Consider the following 21270-nt stretch of genomic DNA (forward strand, 5'->3'; position numbering starts at 1 on the left):
CTGGGAAGATATACACCCATAGTGTTGAGAGCTAAGCTGGGCTACAGTTTCAGCTACAACAGGCTTGGGACCTTGCTTTGGTTTTCCTTTTATTAAATATTGCCATCCCTCCAAACAGAAAACGCAATATTTACAGTACTGCAGAGACTAATTAGAAGTGGGTGGTGTACACAGATCAGTATATCTTAGCGGTCAGAGTGATACTTTCTCATTTGTTTCAGTAAGTACTAGTTACATCTGCCGAGAACACTCTTCTCTGCTCCAGAAAGGTCTAAAACGGGAATAGCAGTGGGTGGGTGTTTGAGATCAGGAGGAAAGCGTCCTGAACAAGCTGCCTGAGGGGGAAGCTCACACAACACCTGTCTCCCTTATGTCCAATTCCAGGCTTAATAGCTTCCCAACAGACATAAGGATGGCATCCAGAGAGCCCACAGACAAGGAAAGACCTTCATGTAAGGGGGAGGGAAGGCACTCCTGGGAACCCGAGAGATTAGCACTTGTTTTCTTCTGAAAAGGAAAGTGGAAAGAGGAAATGCCATTAGGCCACGCCTGGAGAGAATGGGGTCCAAATTAAGAAAACAAGCCACAGCCACAGATAGGCAGGAGAGTGATTCTGCGTAGGCCTTGCAGCTATGGCTGAGACAGGAGGCCTTTCAAGGAAGGCGTGGTGCTGTTTCCATGGGGACACCCCAAAGATCTCACCGGTACCTGCTTCAGCGCACTGGTACCAAAATGCAGTTTGAGTGGTGATGTTTGTAGAATCTCAGTTACAGGAACTATTTGAAATCACTTGAATCAGACACCTGTTTTCCCAGGCAATCTCCAGCTAGTCTTTGATACAGACAGCTCCCATGGAATCCAGTTCCACTTCTTGAAGACTTTCCAGAAAAACCTGCATAGTCAGTATCATTCTCTGGGAGCCTATCTGAATGTAATTAAAATCTCTCACCTTTTGACTCACCACTAGTTGTAAGGTAGAGAATCTGTGACTGTGTTATTCAAGACAAACGCTCTTTGATTGCATGAGAACCTGGAGTTTCTGTTGATATTAAATCTTAAACAGCATTGTGAATTTTATCCCTCTCTTCTTGAGTCTCACCTCATCATAGAACTATTTGGGTAGCTGGAATTTCCCATATTGCAAAGTCTAAATACATGGTCCCCTCGACAATATTTGACTTTGAGTGGTGGGCACACAGAACACTATTCAGATCTTGTAACATAGAAACACACACCTGAAACCTATGTGTTCATGTTGACCAATGTCACCCCAGTAAATTTAATAAATAAATAAATAGTCCTCCTTTAAGAATCTTTAGATCAATCACACTCTTTATCCTAAAATTATATTATACTGGATAAAAAAAACAGCACCAAGGAAATCCGCTTGCCTCTATTAAGCCTGAGCTTTCTTCAAGCCTCTATTAAACCTGAGCTTTCTTCAATGAATTAATACAGAAATTGCCTCAACAAGGTCAATAAAGTAAGGAAGGCTCCATAAACTTTGGACATGGAATCTACTGTTTTAATAAATTGACAACTTAATTTCAAGCTGAAGAGTGAATTCTGATGGTTACTAAACTTTTCCTGAGCACATATTAAACATGACTACTGACATGCCAAAATTTATTTAAACTATTATATGGTACAGAAGCATTGTTTTAGCAACCATATGCCAGGTGTAATTAGATTCCTCCAGGAAGCACAGATGAACCTAGATTATGCTCCCTAAGAAGAAATGTCAGGTCAAACATTATCATTGCTTCTATGGTCCATGCTACCAAACCCATATTTTAAATAGCAAATCCTTTGATGCTCTTCAGCTCTACCTGAAATATAGGGCAGTTACATTGCTCGGCTGAGATTATTTCTCAGACCCAGGACAGATCTAGGTAGACCGTAATGGTCCAGTAGTCACCTTTATTTCCATCACTGGTCCCTTTACCTTTCTTATTTGCAAAAGCTATGAGAACAGAGAGTGCGTATTTTTCTTTTTTTCTTTTCAGGAACACCCAAGGCTAAAATTAGCCAGTCTTAGCTTTGAAGCTACCAATATCTTCTTTATCATGTATAGTTTCTAGAAAGCAAGCTTGAATAGATCCTGATTTGAAAGTTCTTAGCCAACCTGTTAGCTTTGATGATTGCTGCATTCACCTCCCAAGGATGTAGCTACTTTCAGCCTTTGTTTTTAGGCACTCACCTTCACGTCATGAAGTTTTAGGAGATTCTCCTCTCTCTCTGGCCCTGCTGTCATGACAAGACAAATACATTTACTCTCCCCATCAATACCTTTTGACAGGCAGCCAGCAGCTGTCATAATCAGGACTTCCTTGGTGTGTCCTTGGTCAGACTCAATGCCTGGTACAAGAAACACTCAATGGATTTTGACTGGGGAGAATTTTTTAAAAATGCATCCAAGCAGACTAGAGTGGCTTTGATCTATAAATGCAGGAGTCTTCAAACCACCACCTGAAACATATTGACATCGCTACTGTATTTTTCCCTCTAAGAGTCAAAAAATTTGGTTTCCATTTGGGTGTTTTAAGGGTCTAGCAGAACACAGACTTCCCAATGCACTCCACTGAGTCAAGAGAAGTGATGCTAGGGCCCCATTCACCAGCCTCCAAGGCCAAGTTCAGTAGCAAACATTTGGACAAATTAGGCCCTTCTCATCTGAAGAGCAATTGAAGCCACAGACACCTCATCAGTGGGTTCCCTCCTGCTGCAGGAATGTGTACCTTTGACTCTCCCAGGAGTTTGGAGGGCTGTAAAGGAACAGCTGAAAATGACCACAGACTCCATGCACAATGAATTGAACATGGTCTTTGTTCTTTTGTTAACTTAAAGAGACACTGTCAAGATCTACAGGTCAAATATCGGACCAAACATGCATCGTTTTTATCAGATAGGGAAAATCTGATAAAAGCACTCAGAATTCTGGGAAAACAACTGCCCTGCTTTTTATAAAACTTTCTTTTTGAGGGGCTTACAAAACTTTGTTTTGTGCTCCCCAAGAGGAGAGACCCCCAACAGAGGCTCCTGTGAGCGCCCACCCCTGAAACTGACATTGTGGAACTCTTCCAGAAGTTCAAGTATAGCTTTGCTTTATTGCAGACAGGATCAATTTCAAACATTTGTGCAACAGCAAAAAGGCAGAAAAATAAATAAAAGGAAAAAGCTCTGTTTGCCAAGGAGAAGCTGACAACTTTGTGAAAGGGGAAAATTCACTTTCGAGCTTGTGAGTGGGAGTCACAAACAAAAGCGAATCTCCATAATCAGAAAAAAGTGTTGCATCTTGCATCGAAACATAAAAAAGCGAAAAGACTAACAACTTGACAGTGTCCTTTTAAGAAAGATGGACAACCAAATTAAGGCAGTCGTGCAAACCATGGCACGTAAATGGTTCCTCATTCTGGATGGCATGCACCACATCTTGTTTCCATGTTAGAAAGTGGAAAAAACCCAGGAGAGAGAAAGCAAGGGCAAACCGCTCTATTTTCCATGCAGCTTCTCTTACACATTCACTGCAGTGTGGGGGTTTTCAAAGCTGCACATGTGCCGACGGACACTGGCTGGTGGGCGAGAATTCTGGCTGCCTCTTCCTGAAGATTGAAAAGAAAAAGACACCCAGTGAGTGGTTATGCATGTGTACAAATAAGGCGATGACACCACTCAGGTGGTGCCTGGGGCTGGGGCAGGGCCTGGCCTGGCCCTTGAGCCTTTCTCCATGTCATGTCCACCTCCATGTCCTGGAACTTCCTTCAATAAGGCTGTTTCTCACTGCCAGGCTCGTTTCTGAAAGCCACATCAGTGGAGTGCATTCTTTGACTACGTCTTTCCAAGTTGCAGACATTATTTTGTTGTGTTAGTGTCTGTCCCAAATTAGCTCTTTCCTTCCCCTCTTGCCACCTCCCTTTATTCCTAATGGTGGTTCATGGTTTTATATATAATACCACAGCTGCTAATTTCTTTCTATATTATCTATATAATAAAAACCCAGTGATCATAACACCATAACAACCAAAGACCGGTCACCAAGAGGTGCATTGATGGGTCCTGCAACGCACTGGGTCTGGGTCTCACACAATTTCATGCGCTGGGCCTCTAGTGTTATTACGAAAGCATTGCTGTCACTTTATATAATGCCACATGTATCTCCTGGTCTAATGGTAGAGAAGAGGGGAGTGGCAAGAGGTTGAAGGCACTTGTCACAGGGCAGGGTGCCCCCTCATTTCTTGGTTGGATGCCTCCTAGTATGCCATATAAGGTAGATCAGGCAAGTGAGAGAAGCACTGACTGGACAAGACAAGGAGGAAGGGGCAGTCATGCGTAGTCCACCTTTCCATTATTTGTTGGGGAATAAGTAGGTTTCCCATGAACTATGTAGCACTTCAGAAGGTGGTGGGATCAAGCCATCTTCTTGTCACGCCACGTAAGAGGGCTGCCAGTTACAGAGAAGAACTTCAGGAACAACATGTTCCAGGGGAACCATCAGCAGGTACTGTGGTGATATGGATAATAATGGTTGAACTGGGGAGAATCTCCCATAGTAGGGAACTCTGCAGTGATGAAGTCCTCTCTAGGGCTCTAAAAAGCCACAAATGTTCTCTATGAATCCGCATTGGATCACCTACCCTAGGATCTTGTTGACAATGATCCAGTGTTAATCAGAAGAGGATCACAATGGCTCCAGGTTATCCAAAGACCTCTTTTCCCATCAAAGACAGAGAGGAGGGAGAGCTCAGAAGAGCGAAGAGGAATTTACCATACCCCTTCCCATTCCAGGTTTTTCAGGCTATGGCCTGACATGCTGGGAAGGAGAGGTGTCAGTTTGAAATTTGAAACAAGAATACAAAAGAATAGCTTTTTAATACCTTAAAGCAAGGAAACTGATCTGAATGTAGAGGGCAGGGGAAAATATTTTCCATAGCACAGTTGATGTTAAGAAAGAAAATAATAGAACTTATCAATGCGTGTATTTCCAATGTGGACAATTCAACAAACCATTTGAAAATATGTGATCCACCCAGAACAATTTGAAACCCCCATCTAGAGATGAGATACCTTGGTGTAACCTCATTACTCCTGCAGTAATCAATTTATTTAATGTAAGTAGACAAAGAGATGGTGATTGCTTTTGAACTTGTGAAAATAATATACTTCTGCTCTTTAATATGCCCACCTGAAGTTACAATGGTCATAAAAAACAATGAGAACAATAGCAAGTAGAGGACATAAAGTAATAAAAGTGTGACGTGTGAATATGCGAAGGAAATTACCAGTAAGAAAGATCAATTAACCTGCAAAATAATATTCCAATTCAATTTTTCATGATAGAGGGAGAAAATATACTCAAGACCTTTGGCTTTGCCTTGCTAACCTGCCTGCATCCCCTTGAATCCTCCAATTGTACCTGGATGTTTACATGATGTCTGGTCCAATTGTCTGGGGAGCCAACACCCTGACAGGGCTGGCTTCATGGCCCTGTAACTAATGCAGACACCAGGTCCCTCATTCGAAGAGCCCTGTGCTTGGGGTTTAGAGCTCCATAGTGATCTTTTTGAAATTCATAATAATTTTATCTCATGATTTGTGTTTTGTGATGTTAGAGAGAAAAAATGGAGCATGCACTTTGGACTTGGAGCCCCAGCTCAAGCACAGTCGTGCCTCCCCAAAGTCCCTAAACAGACCTTCAGTTTCTTGCTCTCCTGCCCCCTGGGACTCGAGTCAGCCTAGTCTCCCACTTCCTTCTTCTGCCTTGGGAACACGGCCACCCTTCATGCTGCGAGGGTTCTCTGGACACCAGCAGAGAAGATCAGGGTCCTGTGCACGTGTCCTGTAGCATCTGGAGGCAGCCAAGGGAGAGGGCCCTCTCCTTCCTTGACTGGCAGGGCCACTGTGCTTCTTGCCCATTCTCAATGCCAGTGCCTTACAGGTCCCTGAACTGTTGCTGCAATACCCTTGGGAGTCACCTGTCTACTACTGGCTGAAGCAAGAAGCTCATGGGAAGGCGAGCTCCCTAGTTCAAGTCCTCAGTTGCATCTGCTCAGTGATTGGCTGGATGGGAATGTGGCAACCTGAGAACTGTGCACTTGCAGACTCTCATAGTGGAGACTGCAGCTCTCAGAAGGGCCTGCACTTACCCTGTCAACCCCCGCCTTCTCCCCCACCACCTCCCCAACACACACACACAAGGAAGCATGACTTTACATGACAAATAAAAAATGCCCTGGTAGCGAGGGAGACGACAGAAGAAAGGAAAGAGCTTCATATTTTAGTCCTTTTAACGCCTTTCCCTCTGCATTTTGAACTGCCCCCCCCCCCCCCCCCCCCCTGTTTTCATTTTGCGCTGGTCTGCGCAAATGATGTAGCTGGTCCTCTGTGCTGGGATATATGATGATGAAAACAACGCAGAAACCTTTCAGGCAGGCCGAGTGTGGGCAGACACTGCTGTGTCTCCAAGCACTGGGGCAGGGAGCTCTGTGGCCTCTGCGGCTGTCCTGGAGTCACTCCTGCAGCGAGTGAACAGTGTTGTGGGTCCTCAGGGAGTTTCAGCTGTCCTGACAGCCAAACTTCACAGAGCAACTCTCAGCAACCCCAAAGCCACCTTCACTAACTGTGGATTGAAACAGTTGAAAAGCTACAGCATCTCCTTCATGGTGTCATTTCTTTGGCCCCCGCCCTTCACTTGGTGTTGAAGTATAAATCACTGTACATGCAGACACTGCTTTTATGAAAGGAGTGGCTGACTAAAGGGTATAGGCTAAGCCTTGCACAACCTGATGCCAGGGTGGCCAATGGCATAGAAACTGGGAGGAGTTTGACTTCAGAGTATTTTTAGCAACTGTAAAACCACATATTTAACCAACCACAGATTTCAGAGCCAGAGCGGAAAGCTTGGAGGGAAAATGGAGCATATGGGAGCTTGTCAATTATAAGTCCCAAATCTGTGCTTGAATCTTTTGGCAGATATTGTGGATTTAAAGAGACCCCAGAATTTCACTTAGAAAGATTCCTCTTCAATTCTTTGGAAAGTACAAAGTTTGCCTTTTTCTTTCTTTCTTGTTTCTTTTTAAATAAAGAGCCACTGCTTGTTTTAAACTCATGGATTGTGCTTTCCCATTGTCTAAATTATATATATATTTTATATATATATATATATATATATATATATATATATATATCCTGTTTCCCCAAAAATAAGACAGTGTCTTATATTAATTTTTGCTCCCAAAGATGCGCTAGGTCTTATTTTTAGGGGATGTCTTATTTTTCCATGAAGAAGAATATGGTACACATTTATTGTTAAATAAAAATAAAGGAAATTTATTACCTGTATATGGTACGGTAGTACGGTAGTTGTCAACACAAACCAGACAAACTGTGAATCCTATAGTATCAAGAATTTACTCATTTATTCAATGACAATCATGTCATCATCTTCTGGAACATAATCATAACAATCTAATTCCTGAATTTCCTGGTGAATTTCTTGTGACTCAATTTCTTTCAGAATCAGTGGACCAAATCTCTCATGTTTAGCAATAGCATTCTGAGACAGAGCCGGGGGAGGGGGGCTTATTTTCAGGGGGATGCCTTATATTTCACTCAGAAGGAAATCTGTAAGTAGGTCTTATTTTCGAAGGATGTCTTATTTTCGGGAAACACGGTGTATACACACACACACACACACACACACACACACACACACACCACACTCTATGGGTGTACTTTGTTTAAATGTTAAACACATTCTTTTCTTGAGAGCAGGTTGCCCATAGACCAGTTTCTATGCTAGGAATTATTCTTTACATGAATGTGAGATGTTATGAACAAGCTTAATTCATTATAGCACAGCAGTAATATCACTGGATAGGACTCAGGAGACCAGAAACATTCCAACTGTGTATTTCCCCCTTTCAGACCCAGTTTTATCTTCCATGAAGAAAGATTGTTGAAATAGTGCATGTAAAAACTTCTAATAGCAAAGTGCTGTCTCCACTTAAGCCACTACTACTGATACCTTTCCTCTGAAGGATGGAGAAACAAGAGCAGAGACAAAAGATCCAGAGGTTTTAAATCTCAGTGTGTATTTAGATGAGACTCATTCAGAGTACCTCAAACTGCACTTGACTCGTGGGTTTTATTTTATTTTATTTTTTTAGGGTTTTCTTTTTTTCATTTTTTAAAAATTTCTTTATTGATTATGGTATCACATAATTGTCCTCATCCCCCCGTGGATTTTAGCTACTTTCCTTATTTAACATCTAGCAGAAAATAAGCTGAATTCTGTTTGCTCTCTGGATTTATTTATTTTTTATTTATTTATTTTTGCAGGCACTAGTGACATTGAATGGCTGTGTTAGGAGCAGGTAAAGGCCAGGTACACAGAGTCAGGCTAGCTGTGTTAGGTTTGGAGGTGAATCTGCATTTAGCACAGAAAAAAATGGTCTATACAATTCCAGATGGTCAGCTCACCATGGAAATAATAATGTGGCAGTTGTCCAAAGTAATCTTAAAGAATGACAGCAACCACTCAAGACCATTTTAGCAGACTGCTGTTACTTTTTTTTTTTTTTTTACAGATAAATAGAATAGTCTGTAACTCTGTTTTTAAAAGTCAAATCTATTTTTCCTATTATCTAAATTTAAATATTTATTTCTCACCATCCGTTCGTCAGAGTGGAGAATGGAGCTCTGACTGTGTGTAGGTCCTCTCTAAATGCTAATGTCTTCCACTCTGCCTTTTAACAGATATATAGTCCGGTAAGACTTTTTGCAAACACACCTAGTGCAGATTCTCCATTTAGGGGTAAAATATTGCTCTATTTTTAAAATTCTTACTTATAAAGGTTTCCAAGCTAATCAGAGACTATGGAGAATGATTTAGTAAGATTAATTAACATCACAACATTAACATTTGACCTTAAAGTCCCTTTTCTTTTTAAAACATTAATAATATATTTCAAGTCCTCTGTGCATTATCATTAAAACTTATTTTCTCATTTTTAAGATATACTTTACTATGTATTATTTACTGGCATATTTAATGTTTTTACAACATGCATAAACGTATGTGTGAATAAATAATATGTGGTAGTGTTCAGCATATTATTGGACTTTTATATAGCATCACACTATATTTCCATTGAGTATTTTTTTTTTAAGTAAAGCTAAACTGAATAATTATCACACTATAAAATAATTCTCCTATTGATGGTCACTTAGGTTGTTTCCTACATTTTTCTATTTTAGGCAATGCTGCAGTACACATTCTTGGTTAAGTCTCCTTGCACACATATAGGAGACTTTTTCTATGGTATGAACTCAGATTTAAAATTTGTAGATTGTTGTACATGCACATTTATTTTTCTTAAATATTGACAAATTGCTTTGCAAAGTCCTTCCACAACTTACACTAATAGGTGAGAATTCATATTATTTTTTCAAAGTCTGTTTTTTTTTAAGCATCTTTAAATTTGACTTTTTATTATGGAAATTTAAAAAAAAATATATAAACATAGAGAAAATGTTAAACTGAACACCCATATCCTTATTATCCAGCTTCAATATTAACCAATGCATATGTGAATCTCACTCATTTATATTCCCACTTACTTATTTAGAACAAATCTAAAACATTATGGCCTTTTATCCATAAATAATTCAGCATATGTCAAGAATATAGGTATATATTTTATAATAAAAAAAAACTAATAATGCTATCACACCTAGACACATTAATAGTAATTCCTTAATATAATCAAATATCCAGTATTGGAATTTCCCTGATTGTCTCATATATTTTTATTTTATTTTTGATTTTAAAATTGGCATTCAAATAAGATTTACACATTGTTTTGGTTGAGTCTCTTGAGTCTTTTTAAATCTATAGATATTTTCTTCTCCTTTTTGCTTAATACTTATTTCCTGAAGAAACATTGATTATTTCTCAGTTTATGGATTTTTACTGGTTAAGTTCCTGTGGTGTCGTTTAACATGCATTTCTGTCCCATATTATTTCCTTTAAATTGAAAATTAGATATGAAGGCTTGGTCAGATTCAAGATTGATTATATGGGGAGAATAATTTATATGAGGTGGTTTTTATTTCCTATTATATAAGACTGGGAAGCACATAAATTAGATTGTCTGCTAATCCCATTAAAATTGTTCAGTGGGTTCAGGTGTTGTCAGCCTGACACATATATTATAAAACTCTCCCTCAGTCTTTCATCTGATGGTTTTAGCAGTCATTGATAATCACTATGTGGATCAATTACTTTATTACAAAAGCATAAAATGGTGACATTATAATACTATTATCCCTTCTGTAACTAGAAGAACTTTCTAGTTACTGAAGATCATTCTCTTATTGGCTATTTGAATCCTATGAGGTAGAATTCAAAAGAAAATGCAAGCCAAATGGGTACTTTTCCTCCTTTATTGACCCATGTTCAGAATAATGATTTTGTTTTCTAATATCCTTCTTCAGCATGGATCAGTATGTTACTTGTTCTTCTGCTTCTATGTCAATTGTTTCTGTTGGTTTTTTGATTATATGGTACTAACTCTTGTATGCCTAACCATAGTTTATATCATATAAGACATTATTGCATAGATGTATATTTAAAACTAGAGGCCTGGTGTATGAAATTTGTGCACTCAGAAGGGAGTGTTCAGGAGCCCTTGGGGGATTTCTGACTGACTGCTTAGGCCTGCTCCCTGTGGAGCAGGCCTAAGCTGTCAGTTGGATATCCTTAGCACTGCCACAGAGGCAGGAGAGGCTCCTGCCACTGCCATTGCACTCACCAGCCATAAGCCCAGCTTCTGGCTGAGAGGTGCTCCCCCTATGGGAGTGCACTGACCACCAGGGAGCAGCTCCTGCATTGAGCATCTGCCCCCTGGTGATCAGTACACATCATAGCAACCAGTCATTCTGCTGTAGGGCCAAAACCCGCTCTCTGACTACCCCGAGGGGTCCTGGATTGCAAGAGGGCACAAGCCAGGCTGAGGGACCCCACCGATGCACTATTGGAGCTGGGAAGGGACATGGAGGTTGGCCAGCACGGGAGGGGCAGTGGGAGGGCTCCAGGGTGTATTCAGCCCCTCTTGCTTAGTCCTGATCAGCCAGACCCCAGCAGCAAGCTAACCTACTGGTCGAAGCATCTGCCCTCTGGTGGTCAGTGTATTTCATAGCAAGCAGTTGAGTGGCCTTAGCATATTATGCTTTGACTGGTTGAACAGCCAACTGGACAATTGGACACTTAGCATATTTGGCTTTTATTACATAGGATAGGATTATGCAAAGGCTCTAGATTAGGGGTGTCGAACTCAATCAGAGAAGGGGCCAAAATCTAAAATCCAGCCTAAATCGCGGGCCGAATGGTTTACTGAACAGTCATAAACTGACAATGTCATAAACTGACAGCGGAGTGCAGTGATGACAGCGTGGTGCGGGCCACATTGCAAGGCCTGGCGGGCTGGATTTGGCCCGCGGGCCTTGTGTTTGACACATGTGCTCTAGATAGTATAATCTCAACCAGAGTTACTTCACCACTTTCTTTGATAAGTAGAGGGAGACATATCAACTTATCCCAATTAGGAACAGAATTGAGTCAAAGTTAGTTTGCAATTTGGATAGGAATCAGTTCATAGTAGGGCATATCCCTTCAGGACTTTTTTTTTTTTTTCCTTTTTATTAAATTTATTGGGGTGTCATCGGTTAGTAAAGTTATATAGGTTTCAAATGTACATTTCTATGATATATGACCTGCATATTGCATTGTGTGCCCACAGCCCAAAGTCAAATCATCTTCCATCACCATATATTTGACCATCTTTACCTTTACTAACCTCTATCCCCCTGGTAACCACCATACTGTTGTCCATGTCTATGAATTTTTGTTTGCTTGTTTCCCTTGTTTGTTGCTTTCAGTTTTATGCCCCACATATGAGTGAAATCATACGGTTCTTAACATTTTCTGTCTGACTTATTTCACTTAGCATGATATCCTTCAGGACTTTTAGCAGAGCACCTGTACTAGTACTCTTCATCTGGTGGATCTCTATCTTCTCAGCAATAAGAGACTGAGGAAGTTTCATCCTACTTTTCAAGGACTTTCAGTTTAGATTTTTGGCCTCCTGCCACATACAACTTTAGAATTGGACAAATGCCTTGAGAAGGAACCTTGACCACTTGTTAGAGTGCCTTTGAGTTTGTTGGTCCAGCCTGTCAGATTGCTAAGAGTAATAAATAGTTCTCTCTGCAGGTGGATCTGTCTCCTTAGCATTGAAGGACTCCATGAAAATCGATTCTGTACATCAGAGGTGTTTGACTTATCTTTTAACCCCTGTAACTTACCCAATTGCGGACATCAACAAATGTTTTGAAAGAAAAACTGGAACATGTGTTAAAACCTCTTATGCCTTTCATTTTATCACTCCAGCTTCAAGTGGAAATAGGATCTCTCTGCCTTCCTGTTCCTTCCACTGATTTTCTGCTTGGGCCACAAGCATGGTTGGATACTCAGCCTCTAGCCAGTGCCGGGAATTGACAGATGCCCCAGGGAAAGCAGTTACAGTTCTGCTCACTTCTCGGTTCTCCTGTCTCTGAGGTTTTAGTTTCCCTAATCCTCCCTACTTCAGCAGCTTTCTGGTACTATAAAAAGATAGCTCTTGTATTTTATATTGCTTTGCCATTTATTGTTGGCAAGAGCTGTTCTACTACCATGCATTTTTCTTCTACCAAGAATCAAAAGTCTTGCTAGATTTCTTAATTTCCTAATCTTTGCCAAACTGATGGTTGTAAAATGATAGTTTTCTTTCCCTACCTCCCTTTTTTGTTCACGGTATTTCCTGAACCTAAAGAATTCTTACTTTCTAAGTTTAGTGCATATTTCCTTCAGAATTCTAAGATGTTTATTAAGTTCTTGAGCACATTTCAATATGTATTATATCTTGGCATCCTTCCTGTGATCCTTTTCAGCTTTATTTTATATATACTAGAAGCTCAGTGCACGAATTTGTGCACAGGTGGGGTTTGGCTGGCCAGCCCCAATCAGGGAGGGTCGGGGCTGAGCCTGTCAGGAGGAGGAGATGGCGGGAGGTTGGACAGCTGGCCTTCCCCAATTAGGGCTTGATCAAAGCTGGGCTGGCTTGGGGAAGGGGCTGCAAGTAATTGGCTAACCAGCCCTGCACCTGATGGTGGGGATGGCCATGGGGGGGGCTGTAGGTGGTGGGCCAGCTGGCTCCACTCCTGATTGGTGTGGGGGGACTGATTTGGGGTGGAGAGGGCTGAGAGGAGGGGCCACAGGCCAATTGGAGTGGTGGGGGATGGTTGGGGGTGGGGCCGGCCATGGGGAAGGGCTGTGGGCAATGGGTAGTTGACCCCACCCCTGAGTGGGCATGGGTGGTTGGCCAGCCAGCCTTGCCCCTGATCAAAATGAAGGGGGCTTGTTGATTAAGGGCAGATCTGGCCATGGGGAGAGGTTGCAGGCAGTTGGCTGGCTGGCCGGCCCTACCCATGATCAGGGTGGGAGGGCCAATCTGGGGTGGGGCTGGGAAGGGGGAGGGGCTGCAGGAGGTTGGCTGGCCAGCCCTGCCCCCTATTGGAGTTGGGGGGACAATCAGGGGTGGGGCCAGCTCGGGGAAGGGCTATGAGCCAGTTGGGGTGGTTGGAGCCCATCATGGGTGGGACCAGGCAGGGGAAGGGCCACAGGGGCGGATGGTTGCTCCACACCTTCCCCCCCTCCCCCGCCCTAGATTGGGGTGGGAGAGTCTGATCAGGGGCAGGGCCGGCCAGGGGGAGGGGTTTCGGGAGGTTGGCCAACTGCCCTCCCCACACACATTGGGCTGGTTCGCTGGCTGCAGTGGGCGACATAACGACTGGTCAGTCTAGTTGTTGCATCATTCCAGTTGTTGGCTTTTTATAAATATAGATTTGATGTTAATTCTTATCTCCTATAGTAGGTAGGCCACAAGTTTCTGAGGCAGGATCCATGTCAGCTTGACTATTGTGTGTCACTTTATCTCCCTTTTACCTGACTCAATTTTTAGAAATAAAAGAAAACTATATAATTTTTCATGAAAATTGGTTACTTTTAAAAATAAAGGAGTGCTCTTAAAAATTATGCCATGATAAAAGGCATAAACTGAGATTTTCCTGAGTTTACCAGGACATATGGTCACTTATTTATAATAAATGGTCAACAAATGATTTAATAAATCAAAACAAAACGGAGAGACATTCTTAATATGAAAATACGATTGAAGTAGTTCTGAGCTTCTTCATCACTGTGGTAATTGCAGGAATATCAAAAGCACCTATTATATTGTTAGTAGAGGCCTGATGCACGAAATTCGTGCAAGAGTAGGCCCTCATAGCCCCAACTGCCTCCTCCACACTCGTAGCCCTGGCTTTATTATGAAGGTCATCCAGATATCATCTGCTGCTTGTCTGTTTGGTTGATTTGTATATTACATTTTTATTATTATAGATTAATTTCTAAATTAATTGTAACATTAAAAAATTGATTGTCATAAAATCTCAGCAAAATTTAAATTTAAAAAATTAGTAAAAGTAATGTATTTACTTGTGTGCATGTGTATGTGTGTATGTGTAAAAACTAAGATATACAAAATATGTTAATGGTGTTTTCTGTGATACTTAGAATTGTGGGTAATTTTCATTAGCTGTTTTGTGCTTTTCTATATTTAAAAATTTGCCTATAGTGAATAGTTATCGCTTTTTATATGAAAAATAGTGACTGCTATTACAAAAATAAATTTATTATAGCACATAATTCAGAAGTAAAATTCCCTCTCTTCTTTTTAGTTTTACCCCAATAAACTAAGGTATTAATAGGAGCTATGAATATATTTTCTTTTTCTCATAAAAGAGGTAAGATAAACATTCTAAAAATATGTATTAAATATGAGAAACTACTGAAGATAAATATCAAATAGAAGTTATAGAATCTGGAAATCCATACTGATATATTTTATCTAAACCGGTACTGAAGTTTTTCTTATCTCAGAATTTTATAGTAGAAAAAATTTAGTCATTATGCCATAAATAAGATATTTTATTGTACATATATTTTAAAAATGTTTATTCTCACATGTAGGCATGTTCACTAATGAGAAAATAAAAGTTCAAAATTAAAGAAAAGACAAGTTTCATAAAAGGAAAACTATCCTGCTATGTTTCCAGATAGACTTTAGGTACCCAACAGCTAAAGTGAGTCTTTTTATTATTTTACTCTGACTTATCCAGACAGAAAGAGGGGGGGAAATGAAAACACTTGCCCAAAGCTAAAATCTTCACCTGTAAATGTTTTGGAAAAAAAAATAAAGAAAGAAAGAAATGATTACTTTGGTATAGAAACTTAAAATTGATGTTGTAATGATAACAAAAAGGACTTACATAGCTTAAGTCTAAAATTTTGTGAGACTTCTGATATTGTTGCCTAAAGCACTGACATCAATATTAGATATATGTTTCCACTAAAGTTTATTTTATGCTATCATTTCTCTGTAAGAAGAGGCATTAATATGCTCATGTCACCACCCATCAAAGCAGAAATATAACTAAATAGGCAATAACCATACACTTTCTTTCACAATAGAATAGTCATCATAGCCCCCAAAGAAATATTAGTCATATCACAGCCTATTGATTAGGGGAAAATAGAGATATTAAAACTGGTATAAGAAGACTTCTGATTCTGGCTAAGATATGGCACCTTGGGGTAGAGCAATTATTCCTCTGAGAACAACTAGAAAAAACAGATAAAATATTTTTTAAAACCCTTTAAAGACATTAGGAAACTGTCATGGCAACCAGAATCCGAGGGACCAATAAATCAGAATGAAGAGAACTTTGAAGGAGTAAGTTGATAATCTCTAAGCTCTATTTTCCCTTGGGATATCTGATCATTCTTGGTACAGAAAAATGGACTGAGAATCCAGACGGAGGTTCTTAACTAAGAGGTAAAGAAGCAAGAAAAACTTGATTCATTCATAGGACTATAGACACAGAAATTTGAGTTCAAGTTTTCCAAGGCAGCCAGGAATTGAGGAGCCAAGATCCGGGAGAAAGGAAGATCAAGAAAAGTGAGACCAACGCTTGATGGGTTTCCTCTAGAAAATTTTGCAAATTTTACACTGCACAAAGCACAGGGTACAAAGCTAAGCAGAAAGTTGCTAAAACTCAGTGAACTTTTTGGAAGTCTCATAGCACTGAAGAATCAAAATAGGCGTTCAAGACATTTTAAAGAATGAGAGACACAAGAAAAGAGTTGGGACCCAGGTTCTTATTCAGGATCCCTGGGTAGCTGTACCCCTGGACCGGATGTACCAGGGGAAGCACAACAAGCTTTGTAAAACTGCAATACACACTCAAACCAGTTCAGTCCATAATTGGAATACAACATAAGGAAAATATATGGAATATATAAGTATTGATTATGCAAAACAATAATAGTAATGTAAAATATGTGCAAAATTAAAATGTACTACATAAAAGCACAAAAGTTGATGCAGTTAAAGTGTTTTAAGATACTTGCCTTGTTTGAAAGTGATAAAACTGCTATAGTAATTTATTTGAGATTATGAAAAGTTAGAGAATACTTATTGTAGTCGCTAGAGTAATCATAAAAAGAATAATAAAAGAATATAAAACTAGCAAATTAATAGTTTGGAAAATTGAATATTAAATTACTAGATTAATCCAAAGAAGGCAAGAAAGGAGAGAAACAGGACATTTTTTAATGGATATAATTATTTCAGAGAGACAAATAGAAAATAGTTTGTCAGCATTTTTATCAAATGTAAGTGAACTAAATATTCTAATTAAAAGGCAACACTATTAGACTTACTAAAAAACTAAATCTAACTTTGTGCACATTATGAGGGATTCCCTTACCCAGAATCTGGTTCTCAGCCTGGCAGTCACTGCTCCCAACAATCATCACCCAGGCAGGTCCAGCAGCAGAACTTGCTTTGTTTGCCCAATAACAGTGATGCATCATCCAGAGTGAAACTTCCATTAAACAAGTTCATGTAATAAAGTCGTCATATACCAGAATTCCAATTTCATTTTGCAATGGGAAATAATGAGCAGGATTTAGGATACTAAACTATACATAAGTAGACCTATAGGTGGGAAAGACAACATTGAATAGTTGCCTGTTCCCAGGGAATCAGAGAAGAGGTGGAGGGTGGCAAGTTTCAACACTTAAACGTTTGAGGCCATGGCACTAAGATAGTTTGCTTCATCCTTTTAGTTCTAGGGATCATCTTGTCATTTGGACTTAAATTTTCAAAAACCCCTTGGGTCACATTTTCCTTCACCCAACTTCTCACCCGAGAGGTCCAGGGTCATTTCCATTGTTTGTTGCAGTGACTGCTCTTCTCTTTTTGTGTCTGACCAGTCTCACCCTCTTGTAGGTCAATCATGCTTTAGATGTGTAACACATTAATTGCATCTGGTCACAATTCAAATATCATAGGTTTGGAGCCAAACCACCTCAAGGTGAAAGCATATCTGTGCTTACTGTTTATGGATCTTAGAATAGAGTTTTGTAAAGCAACCTTACTTTTTGTTTCCTTTTAAGCATTTATCTCTGTTCACTGTCTTCACCCCAACTAGCAAAGCCTTAGGTCAGGCCACTATCGTCTTCTACCTGGACGCTGTGGCAGACTTCCCTTCCCCACACCCACCCCAGAGCCCCACCTCTCACTTTGCTCTCCTCACACTAAGGTTGGGGTGTTAGTTCTAACACACACTTCTCACTGATTGCACTGCACCCCTACTTTGTCACTTTAGCAGCTTCCCATTGTTCAGAGGACAAGATCCAAGCTCCTAAGGCCTGTGATCAGGTCTCGAGGGATCTGGTCTCAGCTGACCCGTCCAGTCACTTCTCATCACATTTGCCTTTTTTCTCACCTCCAAGCATCCTGGAATTATTTCATTTCCTTCAGCCATCAGTGCTTTTCCCCACTTATAGCCTTACACTTTTATTCCTTAACTTATCTACCCAGTCTCCCTTCCTTTCTTAGCTAACCTCTTTGCACCTTCAGAAGTCTTAGCTGAGATAAAACTTTTTTTGGGAATGTTTTCAGCCTCCATGTATCTAATCCTTAAAAGAGCTCACTACACTTGTGCTTACACATTCAATGTCTTGTCTCCTGGCTAGATTTCAACTTCCACAAAACAGGGGCCAGATCTGATTTGTTCACCACTGTATTTCCTGCACTTGCTCCAATGCCTCATAGTAGGCGCTTTAAAATCATTTGCTGAGCAGAAACCGGTTTTGCTCAATGGATAGAGTGTCGGCTTGGGGACTGAAAGGTCCCGGGTTCGATTCCGGTCAAGGGCATGTACCTTGGTTGCGGGCATATCCCCAGTGGGGGGTGTGCAGGAAGCAGCTGATCAATGACTCTCTCTCATTGATGTTTCTAACTCTCTATCTCTCTCCCTTCCTCTCTGTACAAAATCAATAAAATATATTTTAAAAAAATCATTTGCTGAGTGAATGGGTCATCAATGCTTCTCTTCCCAGTCTTAAAAAATGGTGTCATATCTTGAAATCATTCCAACCAACAGAGAAGAACTAATTTTACACTAGGATCAGCCCCTAGAATAACTTTTGGCTTTAAACCTTTGAAGCTAAACAAATATTTTTTATAGAAAATTATTGTCAGCCCTATGAAACCTTTTTTTTTTTTCATTTTGCTAATACACTGTAGTCTCTCTTGCCTTCTCATCACCCCCTCCCCCCCCCCCCCCCCCCGATAGCTCTGCCTAGAACATTTTCTCTGTATCTTCCTTCACTTTAACCCACCACTTGGTGTAGCTTTTAGCTAACGGAACCCTGGTCATAGCTCTTCTTTGACTTAGTATTGACTTTTGAGGCCTTCTCCTACCCAAAGGTCAATAGCAGAGGCCCCTGCTATATGCCTCCTGAAAGCACATGCTCCCCCTCCTTTGCCATAAAACTTCACTCTGTTACAGAATCATCGTCAGGTTTCTCGCTGGTGTCCTCCACTGCACTTGAAGTTCTCTGAGGTCATGGACCATGCAATAGATATTCACTAGCCAACTGTCCACAGTGTTTAAAGCAATAACTCCTCCATATATTTTTGAACAAACAACTGGGTTATGAAAACCTTACTAAAATCACCTAACATGCTTGCAAGAAGACATAATCCATGGCTAAGGTCACAGAGCTGGCTGCTCCCTCTGCTCCCTCACCCCACTCCTGCCCTCGTCATAATTTCTTTTGATTTTGATTATATAGGTCTTAAATTTTTCCCTTTGTTAATACATTTTTTTACTCCCCATCCCATATCCACCTAAGCCAAGTAACATAATCAGTGCAAAGTTTGGTCAAGTAGAAAATGATACCAATCTCACAGTGCTTAAGAACATTTGCTAGGAGCAAGAATAACAAACAGTATATATTTTCATAACTGGAAAGTCAGGGAAAGGAAAGCATTTCTTATTGTTATTGATCTCTTTTAAGCAACTTGTTTTTCAATATGGTTAGCAGTATCACTAGGGACTTGGCCTAATTTTGTTAACAGTAGACTCCTCATTTATCTTAAAAATAATCTGCCTAGAGGGTATTAAGTTGCCTTCAACTATAGGAGGTTTCTCTTACCCTTTAAAAATAAAATCAAATAACAGACATTTTGGGGTTAACTTTATTAATATTAGCTGATTTTCTTTTACTACTTTACTAGAGGCCCGATGCACAAATCCGGCTGCCGGCACCAGCTTCCCTCTGGCACTTGGGACCGGGCTTCCCTCGTAGCCCTGGCTTTGTCCAGAAGGTCATCAAGAAGGTTGTCCAGTCTAATTAGCATATTACACCTTTTATTATTATAGACTAAGGACAGTTAGCAAGTAATACTTTATTGTTGTCCTGATATATTTTAATTCATTCAGAAAATAATGTTACACATCTAAATAATGCTCTGTTTTCCTTTAAAAAAAATGTTTTTATCCTCTTTGTTCCTTTTTTTTTTTCCCCGTTTCATTTTGAGGCAACTGAGAAGCATTTTGTAGCCAGGAATCTCTAGAAAAGGTCTGGTTGTTAAATTTGTTTGATTCTACACCTCACGCCTGCATAATAAATGGTGTGCCAGAGCCCCGGTGTTTTCTTTTCCCTCCACTGGCATATGTATTGGAATTTGGGATAGTTACTTCTGTTTTTTGCATGGATAGGTGATTAATTATTTGACTGGCTGGCCAGCCACCACTATGTAGGTTTTGTAGTTCCTTTTTGCCAATGTTTCCAAATATAAAATGCTGGTGTTTAGAAGTGACTTACTCAGATGGCAAGGGAAAAAGGATAGGGATTGGGTGGAGATGGGATTACCCCGGTTTAGACACTTACAAGGCTTCTCTGCTCATCTCAAATCATACCCACCTCTCTGCCCACCTCTCTGAATTGCCTCCTTGATCCTACTCACGGGAACAGGAGTGATACTTCTCTGGAAGACAGTTTTATACTCAGTGACTATACCCTTTGTCCATTACAAACGTCAGCAGATAGACCGCTGAGCCAGTTGAGCCAATTAGTCTCTCTTTGTGTCCTGTAGAACCACCTGGGGAGAGGAAGAGAAGCAGTATCTTTGGGCTCTCCTGAGACTCACCATGAGGGTCCAGGAAATGAAAAAAAAAAAAGCAGATCTATGAGGAGAAAGTGAGGAGGCATGCAGGGAGACAAAAGATGAGATTGAGGCCTGGGCCTCTCTCATTAGGAATCCAGTCCCATACATGGCCCAGAAATGTCCCAAACCTTGTTACGAGGAGATACCTGAAATTGTTCTCTATATTCTTTCTATTAAACACCCCACTTCCTTTTGCTTAGGCTATTTAATTGGCTTCTATTACTTGCAGTCAAAGGATTCTAATTAATGAGCCTACAGGCTCTGTCCTCATGATCTGAAACTTCCAAATCTACTGGTACTCTCTCCTTATTTGCTTCATTATTCAAGTTGCTAACATTTTTACTCTTGATTAGCTTTAGGAACACATTGTCCACATGTTACTCTTTTGAGTTGGTAACACTATATACTGGGCACTAAAGCTAACAGATGGAATGCAAATGACCTCATCTCTCTTTAGTTCTGGCCAAGCATGGACAGGTTGCCAACCCATGTCCAACAGGGTGCCCTTCCTCTTACACATCTCACACAGAGTAACACTTACATGCCTCCACTTTCAGCAGCTACACAGCCCCTCCGCTCTACACAGCAT

General features: G+C 40.4%; 1 protein-coding gene across 7 annotated transcripts in view; it reads right to left on the reverse strand.

The window, feature by feature from the left end:
• GRM1 (glutamate metabotropic receptor 1) overlaps nucleotides 1-21270 on the reverse strand; it is a 296943-nt gene that overhangs the window by 33505 nt on the left and 242168 nt on the right. For 2 of the 7 annotated variants that reach the window (XM_084889290.1, XM_084889289.1), the window contains exon 9: nucleotides 3518-3602. The exons of the other annotated variants lie outside the window; for them this stretch is intronic. In XM_084889290.1, the coding sequence (XP_084745416.1) occupies nucleotides 3542-3602 (61 nt within the window). In that variant the 3' untranslated portion in view covers nucleotides 3518-3541. The remainder of the gene's footprint in view (nucleotides 1-3517; nucleotides 3603-21270) is intronic. 7 annotated transcript variants of the gene reach the window in all.

The sequence above is a fragment of the Pipistrellus hanaki genome (assembly GCF_964339955.1).
Source record: "Pipistrellus hanaki genome assembly, chromosome: 7".
Taxonomy (NCBI): Eukaryota; Metazoa; Chordata; class Mammalia; order Chiroptera; family Vespertilionidae; genus Pipistrellus; species Pipistrellus hanaki.